The 23,263-nt window shown below is 41.8% G+C and overlaps 1 protein-coding gene across 1 annotated transcript; it reads right to left on the bottom strand.

The window, feature by feature from the left end:
• Positions 1-22,880, bottom strand: LOC134622658 (F-box only protein 41-like). The gene is made up of 3 exons (XM_063468050.1): positions 22,801-22,880; positions 1,158-1,933; positions 1-234 (listed from the first exon to the last, which is right to left on the bottom strand). Exons 2-3 carry the CDS (start codon positions 1,704-1,706, stop codon positions 1-3), a joined length of 783 nt encoding a protein of 260 aa, XP_063324120.1. The 5' UTR covers positions 1,707-1,933; positions 22,801-22,880.
• Positions 22,881-23,263: the final 383 nt, after the last annotated feature.

Raw genomic sequence — 23,263 nt, 5'->3', positions numbered from 1 at the left:
TTACTGCTGTTTGTGGTTCAGCTCTGCCTCCTTGTTCACCAGGTCCTGCTTGAGATTGGCTAGCATCTCCACGGAGACGTCCACCTGCCGAGAAAGCTCCGAGGCCTTGTCCTCCAGGTCTTGTTTCTCCTGGCTCAGCCGTTCACTCTCCTGCTTGGCCCGCTCCAACTCTGAGCTCTTCCTCTCCAGCTCCGCCTGAAGACGGCCTACACGGGCCGCTATTTTCTGCTCCACCTACAGTTGAGGAGAAAGTTTTTACCCCCCTGTGTAAAATTTAAAATGTTTTTTTTAACAGAGAATTTCTAAGCATACTAGTTTTCTTTAGAAAATCAGATCAGAGAACAAAATCATGAAAAAGCATGCCAAAAACAAAAGAAGTCAGTTTAGACTGGAGAAAAAGACTTGTTGATTCTCACAAAGCAAGAGATGGATATACAAAGTCATCACAGTGTATCAAAATGTCAATAATTGGAGTGAGAATTATCATCAAGAGTTATACAGTACAGAACAAGCATTGCAGAGGTAGAAAGTGAAAGATTTTGAAGACTGGTTAAAAAAAAATACAGTGTCTAAAGACCCCAGATCAACTTCCATGACACTAGTGAATGACTTAGCCAAGTCAGGAATTATAGTCTCAAAGAAGGCAATCACTAGAACCCTGCACAGGAATGGACTGTGAGGTTGCAGACCAAGAAAAACTTCACTTCTGCAGAAGAGACACTTTCAAGCCACACAGAAATATACTAATTACATACTACTTATGCATATTGGAAGTGCATCCTCTGGTCAGAAGAAAAGAAACTACAGCTCTTTGGCCGGGGAGATGCTGCTTATGTTTGGAGAAAGAAGGGAGAGGCGTGCAACCCAAAGAACACTGTCCCCTCAGTGAAGCACGGTGGTGGGAGTATAATGCTGTGGGGATGCTCAATCTCATCAAGGTAAGAGGAATCATGAAGAAAGAAGGAAATGTGAAGAAGTGGACTAAAAATTAGTGAAAAAGCAGCCAATGTCCAAGGGCTACTTAAATAATTCCAAGAAAGTCTGGCTCCTTGGAAGCAAAATATAGAGAAATGAGAGGTGAGTTGTTGCACAGGACTGTTTATGGACACAATTTCCTGATAAAGTTTATTCTGATTTTGTTGGCTTAGTGTATTTACCTCTTCAGACAGCTTCTCCAGCCTTTCATCCAGCTCCAGCCGTTCAAACGCCCGCGCCTTCAGCCTGGCCAGGCCTTCCTCATACGCTGCTTCGACTGCACTGGCTGCTACATTAGCTGCCACCGCTACAGCTGTGCTGGGGTTTCCATGGGGACCTGGATCTGTGGATGTCATGGCTTTTTTCATAAAAATCTCCCCCAGGGGAAACTCCACATTAGGAATATACCGGGCTGCAGTGTTGGAGTTAGCTGGGGTCAAACTCAGGTCGTCTGCACAAGGAAGCTCACGGCAAGGAAAGCGCCGCTCCTTTAAAGCTGAAGGCCGAAGTGGCTCAAAAGGGTCGTTATTATTGGCGGGTGCGAGCAGAGCTCCCTCGGCCACTAGGGGTAGCAGAGCAGCAGCGTCACATACACTGTTGGATTTGGAGAGGACGTAAAGGGTCTCGTACGTGTGGTTGTACTCCAGGTGGGCACGCAACGACGACAGGCTTCGGAAGCGCTTGTGCTCCCCGCAGCGAGGACAGCGGTATGGCAGGTCCAAAGATGCCATTCCGTGCAGTAACTGCCGGAGGAGGGGGGGGCGCTCACGCAGCACAACGGTAGCGCCAGTCTGAGGGCACTGAGCTCGAGCACCTGGCGGATCCTCTCATGGTGAGAACAGGGCAACTACCGGACATCAGCAGGAGAGAAGAGCCAGGTCAGTCACATGACCGCACTGGGTGGCAACATTCAGCTGGTCGTCTCACTTCATCTGCCATGGTTGCCTTTCCTAAGGTCCTAAAGAGAGGGCGAAAATACAAGTTAAAGTTTGTTGGTTTCATACAAGTATAATTCTAACATATACTGAGATAAAGTCACTCAAAGGCAAAAATCAAGTCAACTAAATAGATGCCAAGAAGCAGAGGACAAAGCTAAAACTAAACCACCTGCCAAAATACACAAGGGAAAAAAAACAATGTGCCTTTTCCAGCAACACTACACAGCTTTTCCCTGCAACAGGGCCACATAAAACTCCCATTTGAAAAAACAAACAAACATATTTTATTCACAATAGAGAAGTGAATACAAATCAGTTGTTTAAACTGAGACATTTTCCTGAGACATGAAAAATACTGGCTCATTTTGAATTTGATGATAGCAACACATCTCTAGGAAGACAGGGATGGGGCAACATAGTAGGTGATGCTAAAAAGAAACCGCTGGAAGAAGATTTTGCAAGTAATTAGGTTAACTGGCAACAGGTTAGTAACATGACAGAGCATCTTTTCTCAGCAGCAGAGGTGGGCCGAGATGTAAAATACTATGTCTACAAGAAGAAGAAGAATTTTAATATCTCATCATCTACAGTACATAATACAAACAACAGACTGAGAGAATCTGGAGAAATCTCTGTGAGCAAAGCAGGCTTGAAAATCAAATATTGGATGTCTGTGATCTTTGGGCCCTCAAGTGGCACTGCATTAACAATATGCATGATTCTGTCATGGAAATCACTGCATGGGATGAGCAAGACTTCCAGAAACCACCATCTATGAACACAGTTCACTGTGCCACTCACAAATGCAGGCAAAAGCAAAGAAGCAGCTATGTGTGAACATGATTTATCTTCTGCAGACCAAAGCTAGTTTAAAGCAGACTGAGGCAAAGTGGAAATGTTTTCTGTGGTCAGACAATTCAAAACTTCAAAATTTTTTGGGAAAACATGGACGCTGTGTCCTCCAGACCAAAGAAGACAGAGATCATCCGGCTAGTTAACAGTGCTCAGTTCAAAAGCATCTCTGGAGATATGGGGAGCATCGGTGTTTATGAAATTGGCATCTGGAAAGGTGCCATCAGTGCTTTAAGGTATATATAGGTTTTATAGCAACATACACTCCCATCCAGACAACATCACTTTCAGGGAAGGCCTTGTATATTTTAGAGAGAAGATGTTAAACTACATACTGCATCTATTACAACAGCATGACTTTATAATAGAAGAGCCCGGGTGCTGAACTGGCCTGCTGGCAGTCCAGACCTTTCACTGAAAGCAGAAAACATTTGGAGAATCTTAAAATTTAAAGAAAATACCACAAAGAAGACCCAGGACTGTTGAGCAGCTAGATTCCTCTATCAGACAAGAGCAGGACAATATTCCTCTCCTGGAGGCCCCCCGAAACTGGCTTTCTTCAGTTCCAAGATGTTTACAGACAGATGTCACACAGTGGTAAATATGGCCGTTTCTCTTCATTTTTTTAATGTCCTAATGTGAATAAAATATGGGGTTATGAGATCTGCAAAACATTACATTCTGTTTTTATTTATATTTTACCCAACTTCTCTGGAATTGGGGTTGCAAATCCTGGTTATTGTTACATTTACCTAATCTTTATTACAATATTAGAGAACAGTTTTCCTAATGTCCTCACTGCAGGCCTCTCAATATTTACTACTCCAGCTGTCTGAACACTGAAGAAATCAAAGCCTGTCTCTCTCAGCTGGAATCATAATCCATGAGTTTAGTGGTCAAGAAACATGAAACCTTTACTTCACCAAGGATTAAAAAGCAAGCTCTTGCACTTGTACTCGGGAATGGTGGGGAATTGGAAATGGATCCATTAGTGAGAGTGCTTATTAGTGCCAAGGTCATTTTCCAGTCTTAGTCTAAGAGGTCAGACTGGATAAGGCTAAATCCTTTACAAAGGGATCTGGTAACCCACAGTAGTAAAGAAAAAAAAAACCCTGATATCTTTTTTCAGAGTAACAGCCCTCATAGATAATGAAGACAAGACTAGAACATGTAAATGCATAGTAAAACTTTTCCTTGGATGCATTTCTGGGTAAAAAACCCCAAAACAAAACAAACACAGTTGCATTCAGAAACTGAAGTTAACTTAAGATATTCAAAATTATTTTTTGATTACTTTTTCCCATTTGCTATTCAGATGCAGAGCTGTGTGGGTCACTGCAAGAACACTGAATTAGTTTTTTTATCCAATTACCCAGAACTTGAAGCCCCTGATGAAATAAAAATTCAGCACACCATCCTTTTCTGGTTTCCCTGAATCAGCTTCTCTAATTACTGTAAAGCTCAGTGTTCTGTAAGTCTTAGACACCAGTGCACTGACAAAAAAATACTGAGCTCTTCACTCTGAGCCTACACAGCTACTAAATAACATCTGTAGCAAGGTCTCATTTAGAGTCAAGTCCTGCTGTGATTCATTGTCTTAATAACAAATTCAGTAAACTCATGTTCTTGGATGTATTTGTTTGCTACATTTTATTTTATAAAACTTGTTTTAAAAAAACAGTGCTTAAGACTTCAGTCACATAGAGCCTAGCAACCACCAGTTGCTAGGAAAAAATTAATATTCCCTGAGCAGTTGGTGAGTAGTTGCTGAAGGTTGCCAACAGTCACTGTGGTTGCTAAAGTCAGGCCAGGGATCCCCTAGTAACCACCGGTTAACTTCCACTCTTTGATTTGCTGCTTTCTGTTGCTAGGTGAAGCTCCTCACAAAGAGGTATGCAGTGTTGTACTAAAAACCTCCTCACGACTGCAGACTGCCACAAGCACGCACAAATATGCACGCAACTCAGCAACTTGAAAAAGTGCGACAGAAAACCAGAAACAGAGACCGTTTGCAATCAAAGTCAAAGGTGCACCTTTTAAAACATGGGCGAGGGAACGCCAGGCCTCGAGGGCCAGTTTCCTGCAGGTTTTAGACGTATCCTTGATCCAACACAGCTGATTCAAATTGCTAAATTACCTCCTCAACATGTCTTGAAGTTCTCCAGAGACCTGGTAATGAGCTAATTACTTGATTCAGGTGTGTTGACCCAGGGTGATATCTAAAGCCTGCAGGACACTGGCCCTTGAGGCCTGGAGTTGCCCACCCCTGTTTTAAAACATGTCCGTTTCACCAGTATGGCACACTCTTTACTTTGACAGCAATCACTTCTTATTTTGCTAAGTTTTACTATCGCTATGTGGTTAGTCAGTGAGTATTTGCAGACAAGTTGGCATCTTCCATGCAAATCACAGGCAAACACAACAACCTACGAGCAAGCAAAGCAATCAAAAGTTTTTTTTGATCCCTCTCTGTGATCAATTTACAACTGCCAGCAACTTCCAGTAGCCACTCGTCAACCAGTCAGGAATACATTTTTCCCTAGCAACCAGAGATAACCAGGGTCTCTAGACCCCTGTGACTGAGGCCTAAGCCCGATGCTTCCTTACATATAAAAGAATTATTCCCAGCTTTTTCAATTTAAGACTGTTTAAATGGATCTGTATCAGACTGCTGCATCCCATTTGCTGCTGCACTGAACACCACTCCCCTCAGCCACACAAAGCCCACTGGAGACACGGCGGTGGGCGATGCCTTTTTCGGTCACACTTGCCAAATCATTACCAATCTGTAAATTTGCAGTCTAGAAATAAACCAGTCATAGTTCCAATCCCAATCATTACAGAGCATATCTTTATTAGGAGTTTTGCTCATCCAAAGGTGAACATTTCCAGGCAGACTGTGATTTATAAATATAATACTGTATATTGTGTGTTGGTGTTTTTGGCTTTAGCGTGTACTCACATGGGTACTTTTAGTAACGATCCTGAGGAATCTCCATAAATCACACCCAAGGGTATTTTTTAGGAAATGTTTCCCTATTGACAAGAAAATCAAACTAGCATCATTACATGTGGACTTTATTAATGGTATCAGTTTAAATACTGGGTAGTGTATTATCTGCATTTTCAACATAGCACAAGCTACTTTCTGCTATAAGGCAAGAACCATTTTACAATGACTGTAGAGTAGTGTTTCAAAGCCATAGAAAGCTCATGCTTGAAGCAGGGATTGTTTTACCAGGTAGTTCCCACCAAACCAGCCTGTTCTCATTCCCAGGAGTCACGTATTTCCAGTCTGTCAAAGGCAGTGGGGTCTCACAGATTTGACAATGTGTCCTCTGGGACTGGTGCCATAACACAGTCGTTTATGCATCGTCACACACCGATGGTTGTAAAGGAGTTATATTTAAACACTTGCCAGCAACACGAAGGGTTAATGTTGTGAAGAGGCACATTTTAACCCAAACCACAATGTTTTCCTAAACCTTGCCAAGTAGTTTTTAGCTCCTAAATCTAACTAACAAGTGAGAGTAAAAACCAACACTGGCACTTGAACTGGAACCAACTCTCAGAGATCTCCTATCTCTCAGAAGCTTCTACAACAGCTATTAATGAGTGAAGCAGCAGGCACTGGAAGCACAATCACAAATCCCAGATGCAGACCATTCTTCACAGTGGGCTCATACACTGGAAATCCCCAGAAGTCGCACAGACTGTTATTAGACGTCTGGTAAGGCTGGATCAGGGAGTGTACTGGCAACGCGTCCCCATTTATTAAAGGAGGAGGATTTCACAGACACAGTCACTGCACTGCAGTGAGCAGGCATTCCCATCTGCTTAAAATTACTCAGTGAGGTATTTAAACAGGCAGGAAAAGGAAGGAAGCGAAGCTGCTTTTAGCCACATGTCACATCCTGTCAGTGGAGCTCAGCTGAAATATTGAAAAGAAATGCATTTAATTTTCTTTATTGTGGACTATTGAATAGCAGACATTAGAAATACAAAATAGAAACTATTAGGAAGATGATGTATGATTTACTTTACTTCATATGCACAGAAAGCATATTCAGGCCTCAATAAATGGACATCATTGAAGAAACACAGTCGCTATATGACATCAAACAGAGTAAAGATATAAAATTTTATTTGTTTGCTTTAAAGTAGGTGGTAGCAGTTCAGATGATGAATAATTTCACCATCTCGTCTCAATCACTTTTATGCTATGCTCTTTTTTTAACTCATCAACTCCACTTCAGTGACCATCAGTAACAACAAAAAGCCATCGGTCCCATCAGATCAGCTATCCCATCTGCCTCAAACATTTTGCAACCTTTAACTGCCAACTGAAAGGCTGTGTGGCCAAACACAGATCAGCTTTACAAGCTGTCCTTTAAAACTGAGTAGAAGCACTAGAAATGTGAGGGAACGCTTTATGATAGCTTACGTTCTCGTAACTGCACTGATCACATCTGCAAAAACCTCAAAGCTACAATTGTATTTCAGTACTATTTTGGGATTCGAGCATATTCAGAATGGCTCCATAATAATGATCCCACAGAGCAGCCACGCAGTGCAGTGGCAAAATATCGCTGAGAGAGTGCACTACTCAGCATCAAGCAGCACAGTAAGCTTGTGTACGGTATTTACAATACAACAATCATATTTACAGTCATACTTTCACAAAATCTTTGGTTTTACCCTCACAAAGGGTAGCGAGACATATAGACAGATCACACATCCTAAACAGCAATTAATTCCTAATAAAGTTAATAATGTAGAAATTTAAAAAAAAAAAAAAACTGCCAATATGCAAATGTGGTTAAATTCATCTTATTATTGTGCATTTAGACAGTTCATTAAACAGTTGAGTTAAATGCAAAGGCTCCAAGCCTAAATGTACTTCCAGAAGGGTTAGTTTTCACAACTATATTACTGATATTGATAGTTATAGTCACTGATAGCTCAGGCACAGTGCGGTTGCCTGCTGTTGTGTCCCATCTGCTTCAAGGTTTGACGTATTGTGGGTTCAGAAATGCTCTTCTACATACCTTGAGTAGAATGGCACTATACCAAGTCCAGTCCATTTACCATTTATATTATAAATATATATTTCAATTCAACAGTCACTTCAAGGCACTTTATACTGTAAGGCCTAGAGACTACAATAAACAGAGAGAAAACCCCAAAAGTCAGACAATGATCAATCACTTGGTGACAGTGGGAAGGAAAAACTCCTTTTTAACAGGAAGAAACCTCTGGCAGAACAAGGCCAATTTTAATTTAGCGAGGCATCATTTCCACAAGCTTATGCAGCGTCACAACATTTATTTCTGTCTGTCTGATCTTGTCACAGTCATGAGAGAGTCGCTCAATTTTTATAAATTAAATTCTTCGAGTTGGTGACTTTTCTTTTGGCCAGGCATTGTATTTACAGTTTACTTAGTCAAATATAATAAGTTCTAATAAGTTCAGTTATTCCATATTTACAGTACATAATAACGTACAAATATCAGTAAAAAACTAAAAATCAATTCAAGTTACAACCAACATTTTTACTGGTGCGATGGGACCACAAATATACCCTTTACTGGCAGTTTTGTAATTCTTTATTGAGTAATTCAAATGGAGAGATTTAATGAAAAGCTACTTTTTAAAGGGTTTTTTGCTGGGAAACAGTAACAATCTCATTGTTAAACCCACAGAAGCTTTCAGACAGTCAAACAAGACGCAAAATAAGTCCAGTCAACAATCTATAAACCTATGACCTATTTGAGTGTAAGAGGGAGGGCTTCATTTTGTGGTCCTGTACAACAAGGTCAAAGACTGAAAGTTATGGTATTAGGCATAAATGACTCTTTATTCATTGCTGTTTGCATTGGGGTGGTAATCTGAAGTCAGGGTTTGTTTAAAAGTGAAACGTGGTCTACCCTCCCACGGGGATTCTGCACATCAAGCAAGATGTCAAAGGTGAAAAGAGTCCAATTCAAAGAGAAGATAGAGATAGATATAAAGATATAGAAAAGTAATAATAAAGAATAAGAAATCTATCAGGACACACAGAGGTGTGAGGGTGGGTGAGAACAGGGCAGATAGAGGGAGTGAAAGTGTTTCTCAGCAGAAGAGGTAATAACAGGTTTTAATACTGAAGTAATCTGCAGACTAGAGAGAAAAGCAACCGGGAGGTGTCAATTTTGAGCTTTGATTAGAAGGGGTTGTTTTTAATCGCAGGATTGATAACGTATAGTGCTTAAGAAATCTATTAGACCACCATTCAATGTAAGGTTTTGGACACAGCTATCCCAAAATTAACAGTATTGGTAATTACTAAAATCATTTGTTATGTTTCTGTAATGCTTAACCAGCCAGTATGTTCAAGTTCTTTGAGCAAAACGGGATATTTTGAATATTATGTTGTTATCCATGAATTTTCAAATTCATATTTTACACGAAAAGAAAAAAATATGAAAGCAGAACATCATTTTTTGATAAAAACGTCAAATTAAATTTATTTAATTAAATTCCTGAATAAAAAATAAAATGCATTAGTGGCTGAATGTTATCCTTGATTCATTTCTGACCACTGTGCTCAAATTTGGATATAAAACCATGAATTCAACTGTTATTTTCCTAATAAATAAAACAATTATTTTTAGTTTTAAACACATTTTCAGTATAAATTGTTACGTGACATAAAACTGTCATATCGTGATATTATTTTTTGTTTATTTTTTTTGTCTGTCCCATTTGGTTCTTTAGCCGTCAGAATTGTTGTCTGAAGACCAACAAGGATACCAAATGGATTTATTTTGCCAAATGGATCATCATGGCATTGCCGTATTGGTCCATTTGATCAAACTTTGTTGTTATTATTTATTTTATTTTCAGTTGTTACAGATGGGACAGACATGACTGGGGGATAGGAAAGGGAGAAAGAAAGAGAGGAAGGAAAAGAAAAACAGAAGGGAAAAGGGACAGTGAGAAAGGGCACTTACAAAGACAAAGAGAGAAAAAAAAATCTCCTGGATCACCTGTTGAGAGAAAAAGAAGAGAAAACAAGCAAAAAAAAACCAAAACAAAGCAACATACTAAACACAACACCATCACGTTAATCTAGCTAAGTGTGAACAGCAGTAAATACTAAATATTGAATGTTGTTGTGCAGCACGCAGGACAGACAGCGCACAATGTGCTTTGAAGTAGCGGCTAAGAAAGGTGTAGTTTATGTCTACGAACAGTGAACACCCGTGTGCAAACCTGTGTGGATCAGCGCGCTTGTATACAAAAGGTTTCCCCATGTAACGGTCTGCTAGAGGGTGTGGAGGGCCATAGCCCCGTCCCCCAGGGCATGAAGCAGGCATGGAGGAGATCCAGGCTCCAGACATCCAGAGGCCCCAGAGTGCGAGAGCCAAAGGAGTACCACCGGAGGGGCATCCGTGCCACCCTCCTGGGAAGGGCTGAGGAGATCCCCAGACGAGGGGTCACCCAGTAGCCACGGAGTAGAAGCCAGAGGGGGCTGCACCGGCGTGCCCGCCGGCACTGCCGGCAGCCAGCTGTGCCAGAGTGAACCAAGTCGCAGGCCCCGAGGCCGGAGGCCCGAGGGCCCCCTTTGCCCCGGAAGAGGCCTGACCGAGCGACAGGCACCGGGAGTGAGCTGGTGCATACCTGAGCGCCCAGCCCCGGACACCAAGAACCACCAATGCACCAACCCCTGAGGGCATCAGTTACCGGCACGGAGTGTGGTGAGGGGAGATAGGCCTCCACACTTTGGAGGGCCTGGGAGTTCCCAGGGAGGTGGAGTCTAAGACCTGACATATAGACACAGACAAACAGGCACACACAGACACAAACATGCTTTCCCACCCTCATGCACACATATACAAACACTCAGCACTCACCCAACGTAGGGATAGACATACATGGACATGTACACACAATCATACTCCCCAAACATACTCTATATCCCGGGTCCAGGTACCCTCACCCCCAGAGGGGGAAACGGCACCCAGACCCAAGAGAAGTGACCCTTTCCCCCGGGGTGGAGGCAAGCAGACTGCCCCAGGCTCCGCAGCAGCAGGGAGGCCAATCGGACAGCCAACACCACCTCCCAGTCCCCCGCCCCGATGGCTAGTAGAGAACGGGGGTGTGTGAAGACCCCATACCTCCCTCCTCCCGCTCATGTGTAGTGTTGCTGCGTGTTGTTCTAAAGTGCATTTAAAACAAGGGAGGGCATGGTGCTGCTGCCAGAGAGCAGCAGGTGTTAGCACGGCCCCTCCTGTGATATTATTGCTATAGCAACACCAAGTGTTTACATTCCATAGTGCACACAAGCTCGGGCATGTCTGAGAGAGCTGCAAGAGCCACGTGTCAGCCTTGTATGACAATTTAGTATCTGAAAATAGAGCTGCTTTAACAACCTCCAACAAGTACTTATATACGCAAGAAAACTTGCCGTTAAAGGTGGAAACAACAAACCTGTTTCACCACTTGAGGCAAAAAATACATCATCAAGTATAACCAGGCTAAAAAGGAGAAGATAACATCCCAGTAGAGCTGGGCGATATAAGATTTTTTCATTTCACGATATGTTTTTTTCATTTCTGGCGATAACGATATATATCACGATATAAGCCAAATAACTACATTTGTAAGATTTAAATGTGCCGTTGCTCACAAGTAAAATGTGAAATAATCTGCAGCTTGTTTTAATTTAAATATTTATTTCCCATAATAAGTTCAACAGGGTAGATGTACTTAAGGAACATGAGACTTCAGTTTCAGATAAATAAAGGCAAATATTGCAAACTAGAGCTGGGCGATATAAGATTTTTTCATATCACGATATGTTTTTTTCATTTCAGGCGATAACGATACATATCACGATATAAGCCAAATAACTATATTTGTAAGATTTAAATGTGCCGTTGCTCACAAGTAAAATGTGAAATAATCAGCAGCTTGTCTTGATTTTACTATTTATTTCCCATAATAAGTTCAACAGGGTAGATGTACTTAAGGAAAATGAGACTTTTTCAGATAAATAAAGGCAAATATTGCAAACTACACAAAAGGCAGCCGCTAAAGCGTTTAAGTTTCAAAATAGAACAAACAAAACAAACTACTAAATTGTCAATTCCACTTAGAAACAAAATATTAATTCTAAAAATAAATCTTAGTTTGTTTTACAGAAGAACAGACAAAATTGACTAACTTTTGTCAATATCAAATAAACTGAGAACTAAAAGGAAATTTTCAATCTCTCCTTGTTGTATAGCTTAGCTTTTCAAACAGTTTTAACAGTTACTTTAGTCTGACAAAAGCCGAATGACGAATTAGCGCTTTCAGTCAGAGATTGAGCATGCACCGGTTTATTGTCTTTCCAGACTTGCTTTCGGCACAATTTACAGTGCACGCTACTCTGTTTTTTGTCAGACTTGAAATAGCCGAAATACCTTCACACTACGGAACTTCTATGGCCCTTCCGTTGGAACCATCATCGGGTTTTTCTTCGGTAACCTTCGGTCACGCTCTCGGTTGATTTTTCTCTAGTCGGCACACTCATTTCCTTCATTACCTGGGCAGCCCGGCTAGCTGCTTCCCAAACAAATACACATGTGCGCCTTGGCACTTGTGCTGCACGTGACAAGTCACGTGACGTGACGCTGCGGCTGTGATTGGTTCGGCTCTGCGCTACTTAATTTGGATTGGCTGTTCTTTTTTTTTTTTTTTTTTTAAGAGGACAAGAGAGATGAGGCCTATCGCAATAGTTTAATTTTTCTATCGAGAAAAAGTTATTTCGCAATACATATCGTTATCGTTCTATCGCCCAGCTCTACATCCCAGGTATAGTTATTGCAGGTTTGCTTGAAATATCGAGATATAATTTTGAGGCTATGTCATCCATGTCTAATTCCAATGTGTTTTCATATTATCCTTTACTTGAATGATCTTCTTTTAACTATCTATCATGCTTTAAGTGGGTTCCATGTGGCTAATTAACATATCATTACATAAGCAAATTTTTATAATAATGATGGTTATGATAAGAGATAATTATTGTAACCACTTATTTTTATGTTTAGGGAAGAGCAACCTGAATTATTTTCTGTAGCTACAATTTCAATGTTCACATCCTTGCAGTTATGCAATTCAGGGCTGTGGTTGGACTGGAGGCGATCCCAGTTGTCGTGGGACGAGAGGTGGGCATACCCTGGGCCAGGCTTTTGAAAGGCTAACACAGAGGGATTTGTTTAAACCAACAGCCAACTGGAATCACTAATTAACCTAACACACTAGTTGCTGGACTGTGTGAGGATGCCGGAGGGAACCCACGCAGGCCTGGGGATAACGTGCACACAGACAGGCCCCAGCTAGCTGATGGATTCAAACCCAGGATTTTCTCGCTGTGAGATGACAGTGGTACCAAATGCACAACCATACAGCCATACAGCCAAACAGCTGCTGTGAGCACTAAGAGACATGTAAAAGTACTTCTTTGAAATGACAGATCTTTAAGGACACAACAACTTAAAGGATTAGTCTTTGCTAATTAATATAAAACAGATGAAGTGAGCCTGAAAGGTAAAGCTAACAAAGGAAGTTGCTAAATAATGAAATATAAACTAGCAATTAACTAGCCTGCCACAAGATAACCAGGTTGACCTAAGTAGTGTGAGGTGAACTCTAACTTTTTGGAGCTACACCCAAATTTCTCTGCAGCATTTCCCCCTTGCTCAAAATGTATTTTTGGGGGGTGAGTGTAATCACTACAATTTACCAGGGTTCCCTAAATGCCTCACATGCAGGCAATCGGTAGCTGTCGTGTGAAATGTCTACAACCTCAATGCTGCAGAACAGATAAAGAGCAGACATGCATGCATTTGTTTAGAGAGATAACAAATGTTAATGCTATTTTTCAAAATCTAACAATAATTGAACAGGAGGGGATAACTGCTGAAAATAGTCCAGATTGGCTAAACCATCTCTGCCACTGACGAGACCTGAGAAACAAAGAAACTGATTGGCATCAGCTGCTGCATTCAGGCCTCACAATAATTGCCTTATTCACATCAGCAAATCGTTTCTAAGCAGGTGTACACACTTCTCACTCTGCTCTATCCAAAGCCACAACATCCTGTTTATGTGCTATATTTTTGTTATTGTTGATCAAGCTCAGGTTTAAACACCTGTTTATGTGTTTATTACTGAGGATATTGTTCCAACTGTACAACTACTTTCTATTAATGCTCATTATGGTCCTTGTAAGTGATTTTAAGAGTCTCTGACTGAACTGTGTTTAGCGTAGCTGGAGTTTCAAACTCCTTACATTACCTGCATGAGGACAATGAACACTGCTGCAGCGACTGCAACAGAAAGCTCAATCTCTGCACCATGTGCATAAATCATGAGCTGGCCCTCAGGCTGCATTAATGATATGCCTATTAAAGGTTCAGCTCTAAAGGATAAACACCAAATGATGGTCTGAATTCATTTATAAATAATAAAAGCGACCAGTCACAAGCGAAATACCCCCTCAGTCTCGCAGTCTTTGTTTCACAGGCTGTCACTGGGGTTCTATCACGCAGTCACTTCAGATTTATTTCTGTGTGCTCGCGCTCGCCGACAAAGATTTGTTTCTCTCGGAGGTGCGAGGAGGAGAATGACTCAAGGTGTATCACAGCCTTCATGCCAGTCCTCTGCAAAGCATCACTTGGAGATGCTGTAGCGCTGAGCTCGAGCTGGTGCAAGCCTCTCGGAGAGGTGCGACACGATCATCCTCCTCGACCCACGCTTTAACAATGGAGCCGTTATCCCTGCTGGTATTTCTCCTTTGGAAAATGTGCTCCTCCCACTACAGTTAATACCATGATAAAAACGCAGAGCAAAATAAACAAAGTGCGACAAAATGTTTCACATCACCCCGCCCCAGTGCTCTGCGTGGCTTCCAGTTGTATCAAGAATAATTAAAGGGGACACGGATGAGAATCCTTCAGAGTTTTGACACGTTACAGTACACTATAGGCTCCTTTATAAACTTAATGAGAGGTTTAGTGAAAGCTCCTAAAGCCTTTTGGGCTACATGACTACATCAAAGTATGTTAGCCCTGAGTAAGCCATGGGACTCCCCTGACAGGACAACCTCATAGCCTTGGGCCTATTACCTGACAACAAAGGACAAGCCTAATCGCTTATGTCGAAAAAGACTTGGTACACTTCAGTTATTACTCGTCTGAAGCATTTCATCTCATGTCACAGTATTACTCAAAAACCCTTTCATTTTTGTTTTTAAACTCTTTCTGGATATCTGGTCAAAAACAAACAAGCAGATACATGACATTTTACATCTCTGTAGCATCAGAATCAATTAAAACAAAACAGGACATCAAATCAAACTTTTTTTCCTATTTTAGCATCTAAGACCAAGTATGTCTATGAAGTTTCTCAGTCATCCAAGTCATCGTAGTCTAAGGAGCTTGGAAAGAAAAGCATCTGGACTTCTTTAAGTTGCTTGAAGACGTGTCACCTCTCATCCGAGAAGCTTCTTCAGTTCTAAGAGTCAAATGGTGGAGAGTCCCAGACTTAAACCCAGTGGGAGTATTGAGATGGGAGTTTTGAGATCCCTTCCCAGACGCCTTAACACCCACTCACACCCTGGGCCATCTGACCTCAGGAAATCACTTGATAGGGTGGGGCCAGGTTTCACAATGAGCTCACCCGAAACCCTGGCTGATTGTGACCCACACCCGTCTTCACGTCTTGGCTCATGTGATTAGGTAGAGGATCATCAGGGGGTCCTTTGTCCCTCTTTGGGGGGATACTCCCACTGGGTTTAAGTCTGGGACTCTCCACCATTTGACTCTTAGAACTGAAGAAGCTTCTCGGATGAGAGGTGAAACGTCTTCAAGCAACTTAAAGAAGTCCAGACGCTTTTCTTTCCAAGCTCCTTAGACTAAGACCAAGTACTAACCACTGCTGTGGTAAGCAACAAGCCCTAATAAAGGATGTTTATAAGCAAGCTAATAGTAAGAGTGATGTTAACTATAGGTTTGTGGTTTCCATCTGGTGCTAAACTACAAGCTAGCAAGGTGGATCTATTGACTGTATTTATGCCTTGTATATACTCTATATACTTGGCCACTTTAATTTTTAGTACTTTTTATATTTACTGTGCATAAAAAATAATGCTAAGATTTTACACTGATCAAAATAACTGGCAACAGTTCTGGCAGGGAATACAGGATATCACCAACTACACATTTTACAACAAAAATCCGTGGACAATATGAGACATCACAACAGAACTCAGTCTTTTCTTCTCAGCCCCCTCTGGGCTCCAGAGCCCAGACGCTAACCCCACAGGAACATCAAGGTAGAGGAGTGTTCAGGTCAGTGAACATGAGGAATCCTGCTGCTTCCAGGTAAAAGCATGTGAATACTACCTGTCACATGTATATATCGGTATATTCTACTACTCCCTGAGACAAGCCCTCATCCCTCTCCGTCTGAAATCTGTAGCAATCATGATCCACCGAAAAGCCATGACTCTCCATCCGCACTGTGCTGATCCACCTAGAATACCAAGGGAGCAATGTGAAGATGCTTTTTATTTACTGTAGCTCAGCCTTCAGCGCAATCATCCTGCAGATTCTAGTGAGCAAGATGTCCAATTTAGGTTTGACTGGATAAAGGACTTTCTCACAAATCAGCCTCAAACAGTGAAACCTGTTCCCCACTTCTCCGCCACTCACTGAGCACTGGTTCTCCCACAGGCTGTGTGTTGAGTCTACTGCTATTTGGCCTCTACACCCAAGACTACAGTGGACCCCAGTAACACCATCATCAAATTTGCAGATGATACCACCTCATTTCAGAGTGGTATGTCTACCTAGATGAGATGCTGAAAACATCTTCATCTCTGCTGACCTATCCTGGACTGCGAATACCCCAGCAGATAACCAAAAGGCACAGCAGCGACTTTACTTCCTGGGAGGACTCAGGAAGAACAATCTGGGCCAAAAGCTGCTTGTGACCTTTTACGGCTCCTCCATAGAGAGTGTACTGACATATTGTATCACAGTGTGGTACAGGAACTGCACAGAAGCAGAGAGAAGGCTTCAGAAGATCATGAACACAGCTCAGAGGTGCCTGCAGGACTTGTTTACCTCCAGCTGCCTCAAAGGATCTCGCGCATCCTAGTTCTCACCTGTTTGACCTGTTGCCCTCTGCCAGGCACTGGCAGTCCCTCAAATCAAGGACAAACAGACTCAGAAACAGTTTCAAGTGCCATAACAACACTGAACCTCAATATGCAGACTCTCCACCGTCACTACCACCTCCTCTTCCTGCAAGAATTTCTTTCCCGTGTAATATCACATCGAACAGCAAAACTTGCTCAATGAGCATATCTCAAAGACTTATAAACATTTACTCTGCAAATGACTGTTCCCCTTTGCATTGTATATTGTCAATGAAAGCCTGTGTTAAACACCACACAAACCAGCTCCTAATAATATCTGACAGCTAACTGCATTAATAAATTCTCAAAAAAGGACCAACAGTTGAAAGGGCCAAATTAATGACTTAGCAAACAGCAGTCTACTAGCACGTGTGTGTTACTCACATATGGGCCACACTCTTTATTGTTATATCCATAAGAGGGGGGAACTAGCTAACACCAAAACACTTTTTGTACGAGTAATCTTGTTTATTTCTGCTCTCACATTAACCATGTGGCAGTGTGCATGAACTGATTAGCTTTTGCTTGTTTTTTTTTTTTTGTTTTTTTTAACCATCTTGTAAAGTTTCTTTTCTGTTTCAGAAAAGACCATTATGCAGGATATGCTCTGTGGCTAGCACCTTGTGATTGACAAGACAGATATCTGATTTGAAAACAGATGGTGACAGCGAAAACGCTCATCAAGAAACTTCAAAACAGGACTAACAGAACTTATGGTGATACGGTAGTGACGTCCATATGTTATACTGTCTGTTGTTTCATTGGCTACATTTATCGTAGGTATTAGGGTCAATATTGAAGCTGAGGCTGGCTTTGTAGAGAATTTCTTTTCACCGTTTGCCATCCAGACCAGAGCTTTACCATTTATGCTCAGTGCAATCCTTCACCACCTCTGAAACGTCTCTTTTAGCAGCAATGACAAAAAAGCCCTATAGGCATCCCTGTGAGCAGCGTACACTGAAGACACACAGACAGACATGCACCAGTTGCTTGGAGAGCATAATGACCATTTAGTAGCTAAAGAGTCAGCTCTTTAATGCAAGAGCTGATAGAGACCAAAGACAGCTACTTGTTGTGCTAACACCTTGATTCCACTGATCCTAAAAACTGCCAAAGACATCTGATTTTGTGGGTTTAAAGTGTATATATATATATATATACTTACATGTTCTAAACACAGAGCTTTAAAAAAGCTAAAACTAATAAAACTATACCTTCTACTGCAGTGACTGAATAGCTGCCATTGCACTGCAGCTCAGGCGTGTCCCCTGGGAAAAAATTGCTTTTAGTACCCCATTATAGATGATAGCTTCACTGTTATTTCAGTCCTCTAGAGATCTGTGCAAACTTAGAAAACTGATCAGTTTTTAAGCAATAATGCCAAAAAGGCTCTGTTAGCATCTCCTCAAATGTAAATATTTCAAAACATTCCTGATTTTCAATTACCAAAAAAACTAAAAACAAATAACCACCCAACTATAAAACGCTGTAGTTCACACAAAACCAAATAATTTTAATATGTTAATTTGTGAATAAATATTTCTGTATTTCTGATAACTGGTAAAAAAAAAAACAACAACAAAAAAAAAAAAAAACCTACGCATCAGATTGCATTAATAAAGGAAAGTCATTTATAGTAGTACTCCTGTGATGGAATAATACCACTTTGCTTGAAGTTCCTTGTGCGTTTACTACAGTGCACACAAAAAAAGTGGTAAGGAAATGTAATAAAGTTCAACAGATGTGTTCAGTATTAAGATTTTGACACATCGGTCCTTTTTACAACTGGAGGATAGGATGTATTAATCAGAACTTTTCTTCTGGTGTCTGGGCAGTTGCCCACTTTACTCTGATGAGCATCGAGCTCGGGACAGGACAAGGCTGCGACAGTGCATGAGATGAGAAGCCTCTCGCCGATCTGAGCTTATGAACAGACTCATCCTCTGGCTCGCCGCTGTCTGCTATTGATCCAGACAGCTGTTCACTGAAGCAATTACTTCAAGAATACATGTGTACATACAAGCATGCCAAGAGGATGTTGTTAGGCACACTAACGCCACAAGTCCATGCTCATTATGTGGGCAAATCTGTGCACTGTACAAATTCAATACTGACAATGTAGGCACATTTCTATTCTGCTTGTTCGTTTCCCCAGAAAATAGAGGGGTTTTACAATAAATGTGGGTATGCTAATGAGGGAATATACAAAAATGAATTATTTCTGCAAATTCTTAACAATTAATAAGATCAATTTATACGTCATACGCTTTTTTTTCAGCAATTAGTTCATTTAAACAGCTGCCTATGCAGATAACACATCTGTCACCTCCACTCAGGGATGTTACAGTATCCTGCTTTCTCTCCACTGCGCATCTTCTCTAAAGACAGCAAGCTTCTTACTGTATGTTTGCACATTAAGCCCCTCCATGCCTGCCTAAACAATAATGGGGACGAAGCTCCTATAGAGGACGTCAGGAGGAAATGATGCAGAAAATGGTCTCTGTGATTTGTGGCTGCATTTGGACTGTCTCTGAAGTCCTCTTATACTCATTAATCCTGGGCTTGTGGTGGCATAACATGCAAGTTGCAGGTGAAGAAGTGAGGGTTAAATATTTAAACAGTGTTCATAACATTTTTAGATGTCACTTTTTGATGTTTTAAGTTTAAAAACCTTAAAACAACAAATGAAGATAAGTAAATATGGCACAAGAATCATTTCTACATTAGGGTCAATACACTCGTTGATAGTCACAAGCCGTCAGAATGCTTAAATGCCCTGGGACAGAGCCATGAGTCTGATATTCGATCTGTACTTGATGGCCAGACAAGTACTTTGTCCAGCAATGCAACTTCAACTCCAGTGTTTACAACACTCTCAGTGCTGTCTGTAGCACGCGTAGCAGGATTTACAGTCCTGTGAAAAACTGCTTCAATAGGAATTAATCAAATGCACTTGTATGACCACCTCTATGAAAGTAGATGTTTTGGTAGTTTGCTGGTCTGGAGCATACAGGTGTGTGTGTGTGTTAACAAAAGGCCAATCTTCCCAGGAATGGACTTCCCAGTAAATTCACCCAAAGGTCAGACCATGAGTACTCAGAGAAACTGCAAGAAACCCAAGAGCTACATCTTAGACTCTAACAGGCCTCAGAATGTCAAATGTTAAAGTTCATGATAGCACAATTAGAGAAAGACTGAACAAATATGGCTTGTTTGGTAGGTTACCAGGGGAAAGTCTATTCTCTCTAAGTGTCTTGCAGCACTGCTTAGGCGGTGCATTTAACAAAAACAGAGCATATCAGCACTGCTGGCACCGTGTTGGACGGGTGATGATTTGGTCTTGCTTTGCAACCATAGGACCTGGGCACCTTGCAGTCATTAACTCGACCATGAACTCCTCTGTATACCAAAGTATTCTTGAGTCAAATGTAAGGCTATCTGCCCAACAGCTAAAGTTTGGCCCAATCTGGGTCACGCACCGGACAATGATCCCAAGCACAGCAGCACATCTACAACAGATTGGCTGAAAAGGAAAAGAATTAAAATGTTGCAATGACCCAGTTAATGTCCAGACCTCAAGACGATTGAAAAGCCCTGGCAAGATCTTAAAAGAGTCGAACTGAAGCAACACTGTAAGGAAGAGCAGGCCAAAATTCCCCCACAATGATGTGAAAGACTGATAATGTCATACAGAAAACAGTTGGCTGGCTGTACCTGATAACTGTACATCTGCAGAAATAAATAAAAATAACTAAATAATCTACGTTAAATTCTAGAAATAAAGTACATAACAAAACACAGCCAGGAGAACATGTTGAGCTCCAGCACCAAAAAAAAAAAAAAAAAGTGTGTGTGTGTGTGTGTGTGTGTGTGTGTGTGTGTGTGTGTGTGTGTGTGTGTGTGTGTGTGTCTGTCTGTCTGTCTTTCAAGCCACCTTAGGCATGGCTCAACCCACACCTCATGGCTGCTACTCCAAAAAACTAGCAGACATGCTAAAATCTTACTTTGTTAATGTCTTTAGCGCCAAAACACCTATTTAACTAAATTTGTTCTTTCTCATTATTAAAACATCTCAGTTTGACTAAAGCAGATGTCACCAAGACAGCCCCAGCAAACACTTGTTTATTTCCCTTACAAGAAGCTACTTCATTCAGCTTTACATCACATTTTTCAGTTTGTTGCTCATAGTGACTCTGTCCCACCAGTGGGACCCCACCCCTCAGTTTGAGAACTGCAGACTGAAAGGATGCAGATTAAAATCTTTGGGAAAACAGCAAAGACGGTGGCAGAAGTGTAACTTCTGTGGTAGTTGGGGGACCTTTTTAAAAACTTTGATGAAACTTGGGGCAAAGTCAATGAACATTTTTAAGCAGTTTTTACCTGGACATGTCCATTTTTAATGTCCAAATAATCAATGAGATTTGAGTTAAAGATTAATTTAAGTTTAGATAATCCTTCAAAAAATATTTTCCAGAGGAGTGCCTGGAGGTGTCACCATGGCAAGACCTGCATCAAAGGATCCTACCAGATAGATAGCAGTACAGACAGTAAGTATTGTGCATCTGTATAAATACTTGCCTCACATGTGATCAGTCAGAAAACCATCTGTCTGCACTGACATTTGCATGACAAATGGAAACTGATGACCGACTATGCTATAAACTTGACATACTGTCTGCACACAAGCATGTTGTATATAACTGCATTGCAGATAAAGGACACAGCTCTTCCTTATATAAAATGAGCACTCACAGGCCCTGACAGCTCTGTTTTCAAAAGAGTTAAATCTACTTCCACCCTGTACAAACTCAGCTCTAATCTTGCAGCCATCCCTCTTTTTTCAGCATGACTGCCCCAACTTTTGTCACATCAGATTTCTACAAACACAGCAGCAACATAAAGGCTAAGGCCCACTGACTCTGAGATTTCTCCAGCTCTGTAGTCATATGACAGTTTCCCAAACTCTAGCAGCATGCTGCCTTAAGAGCTGAGGGTACATCAGGGGAGTTTGAGGAGTCCTTCGGGTATATTATTATTATTAGACCATGCATACAGAGTCATGACTTCCTTTGACACTTTCCTCATGAATCCAAGTGTGCTCAGAGGAACAGCACAAATCTGTGCAGTGAACACTGTATAGGCTATAAGGGGGGGAAACATGCAGATTTATGCTCAAGCTGTGTGAGCACATTCAATAAGCAAACACATGCAACTTATAACAGATAGCATCCTAATATTTCTACATACAACCTGTCCAGTTCCTACAGGCCAAGGCCGGCCAAAGTCTCAGAGCGATTCCTGAAAAGCTGCATGTAGCTGTCGCCTGACAGCCGCCAGCGACGTGACAGCAACCACTGGATCATCCGGCGCTGACGATCTTTGATCCTCACATTTTGCACCGCACATGGATCAACCACAAGCAGCCGATCAAGTGGGTGTGGACGAGCGGCACCACCAAATGTTATCTCACAGCCACGAACGCCTCTGCAAGCGCGCACACATATACACACAAGCCTAGGCCCGGAGTCCAGCTTAATTCACACCGATGCTCGTGACAGCAGCCGTGCACAACGGGGAGGGGACAACCTGGCGTGTACCCGATTTTCTCCTGTGTTTTCACGGCAGCACTGGCTCCTTGCTGGACCCGGACTCCCGACGTTGCATAAAATTCGTTGCACGGGAAGAGCGGAGCGGCAGCAGTGAAGCGACAAAGCATGCACACACACACACACACTGACACAAACGTGATCGGAAGACAGAGGGACGTTGGAAAAAGCAAAAGAAACGTGCGGTCTCACTCACCTCCTAATCTTCTCCCCATTTTTCTCCCCCTCCTGCTCCAATCAAGGGACCGCTCCAGCCTTCAGTGACGTCACGCAGCCCGTCTCTGCAGCAGAGAGCAGCAGCAGGCCTGCAGAGGACGAGCAGGGAGGAGAGGAAGAGTGAGGAGGGAGGAGAGAAGGAGAAAGAGAGAGGGGGGAGAGGAGCAGATGCAAAAATGTGAATCATTAAGAAAAAAAAAAAGCCCTTCTGTCCTCAGGATAGGGAGAGGATATTGTACCAACTCAGGCTGTGGATGTGGAAACTGATTAGACATCATATTCATCCAGCTCAGCAGCTCTCCATCACAAACTGAAAAGACAGTTTTGTCCTACCAGCTGCCTGTTTGCCTATTAATTAACATCAAGTAAACATGGGTAAGGTAACATCTCTGTCATCCAGGCAGCATGTTCACGTGTCTTTGGTCAGAAGAAGACGGAAAGGG

The sequence above is a fragment of the Pelmatolapia mariae genome, unplaced genomic scaffold, assembly GCF_036321145.2.
Source record: "Pelmatolapia mariae isolate MD_Pm_ZW unplaced genomic scaffold, Pm_UMD_F_2 NODE_ptg000119l+_length_88887_cov_1, whole genome shotgun sequence".
NCBI lineage: Eukaryota > Metazoa > Chordata > Actinopteri > Cichliformes > Cichlidae > Pelmatolapia > Pelmatolapia mariae.
The sequence above is the reverse complement of the archived record's forward strand: the minus strand, read 5'-3'. Positions and strand labels throughout refer to the sequence as shown.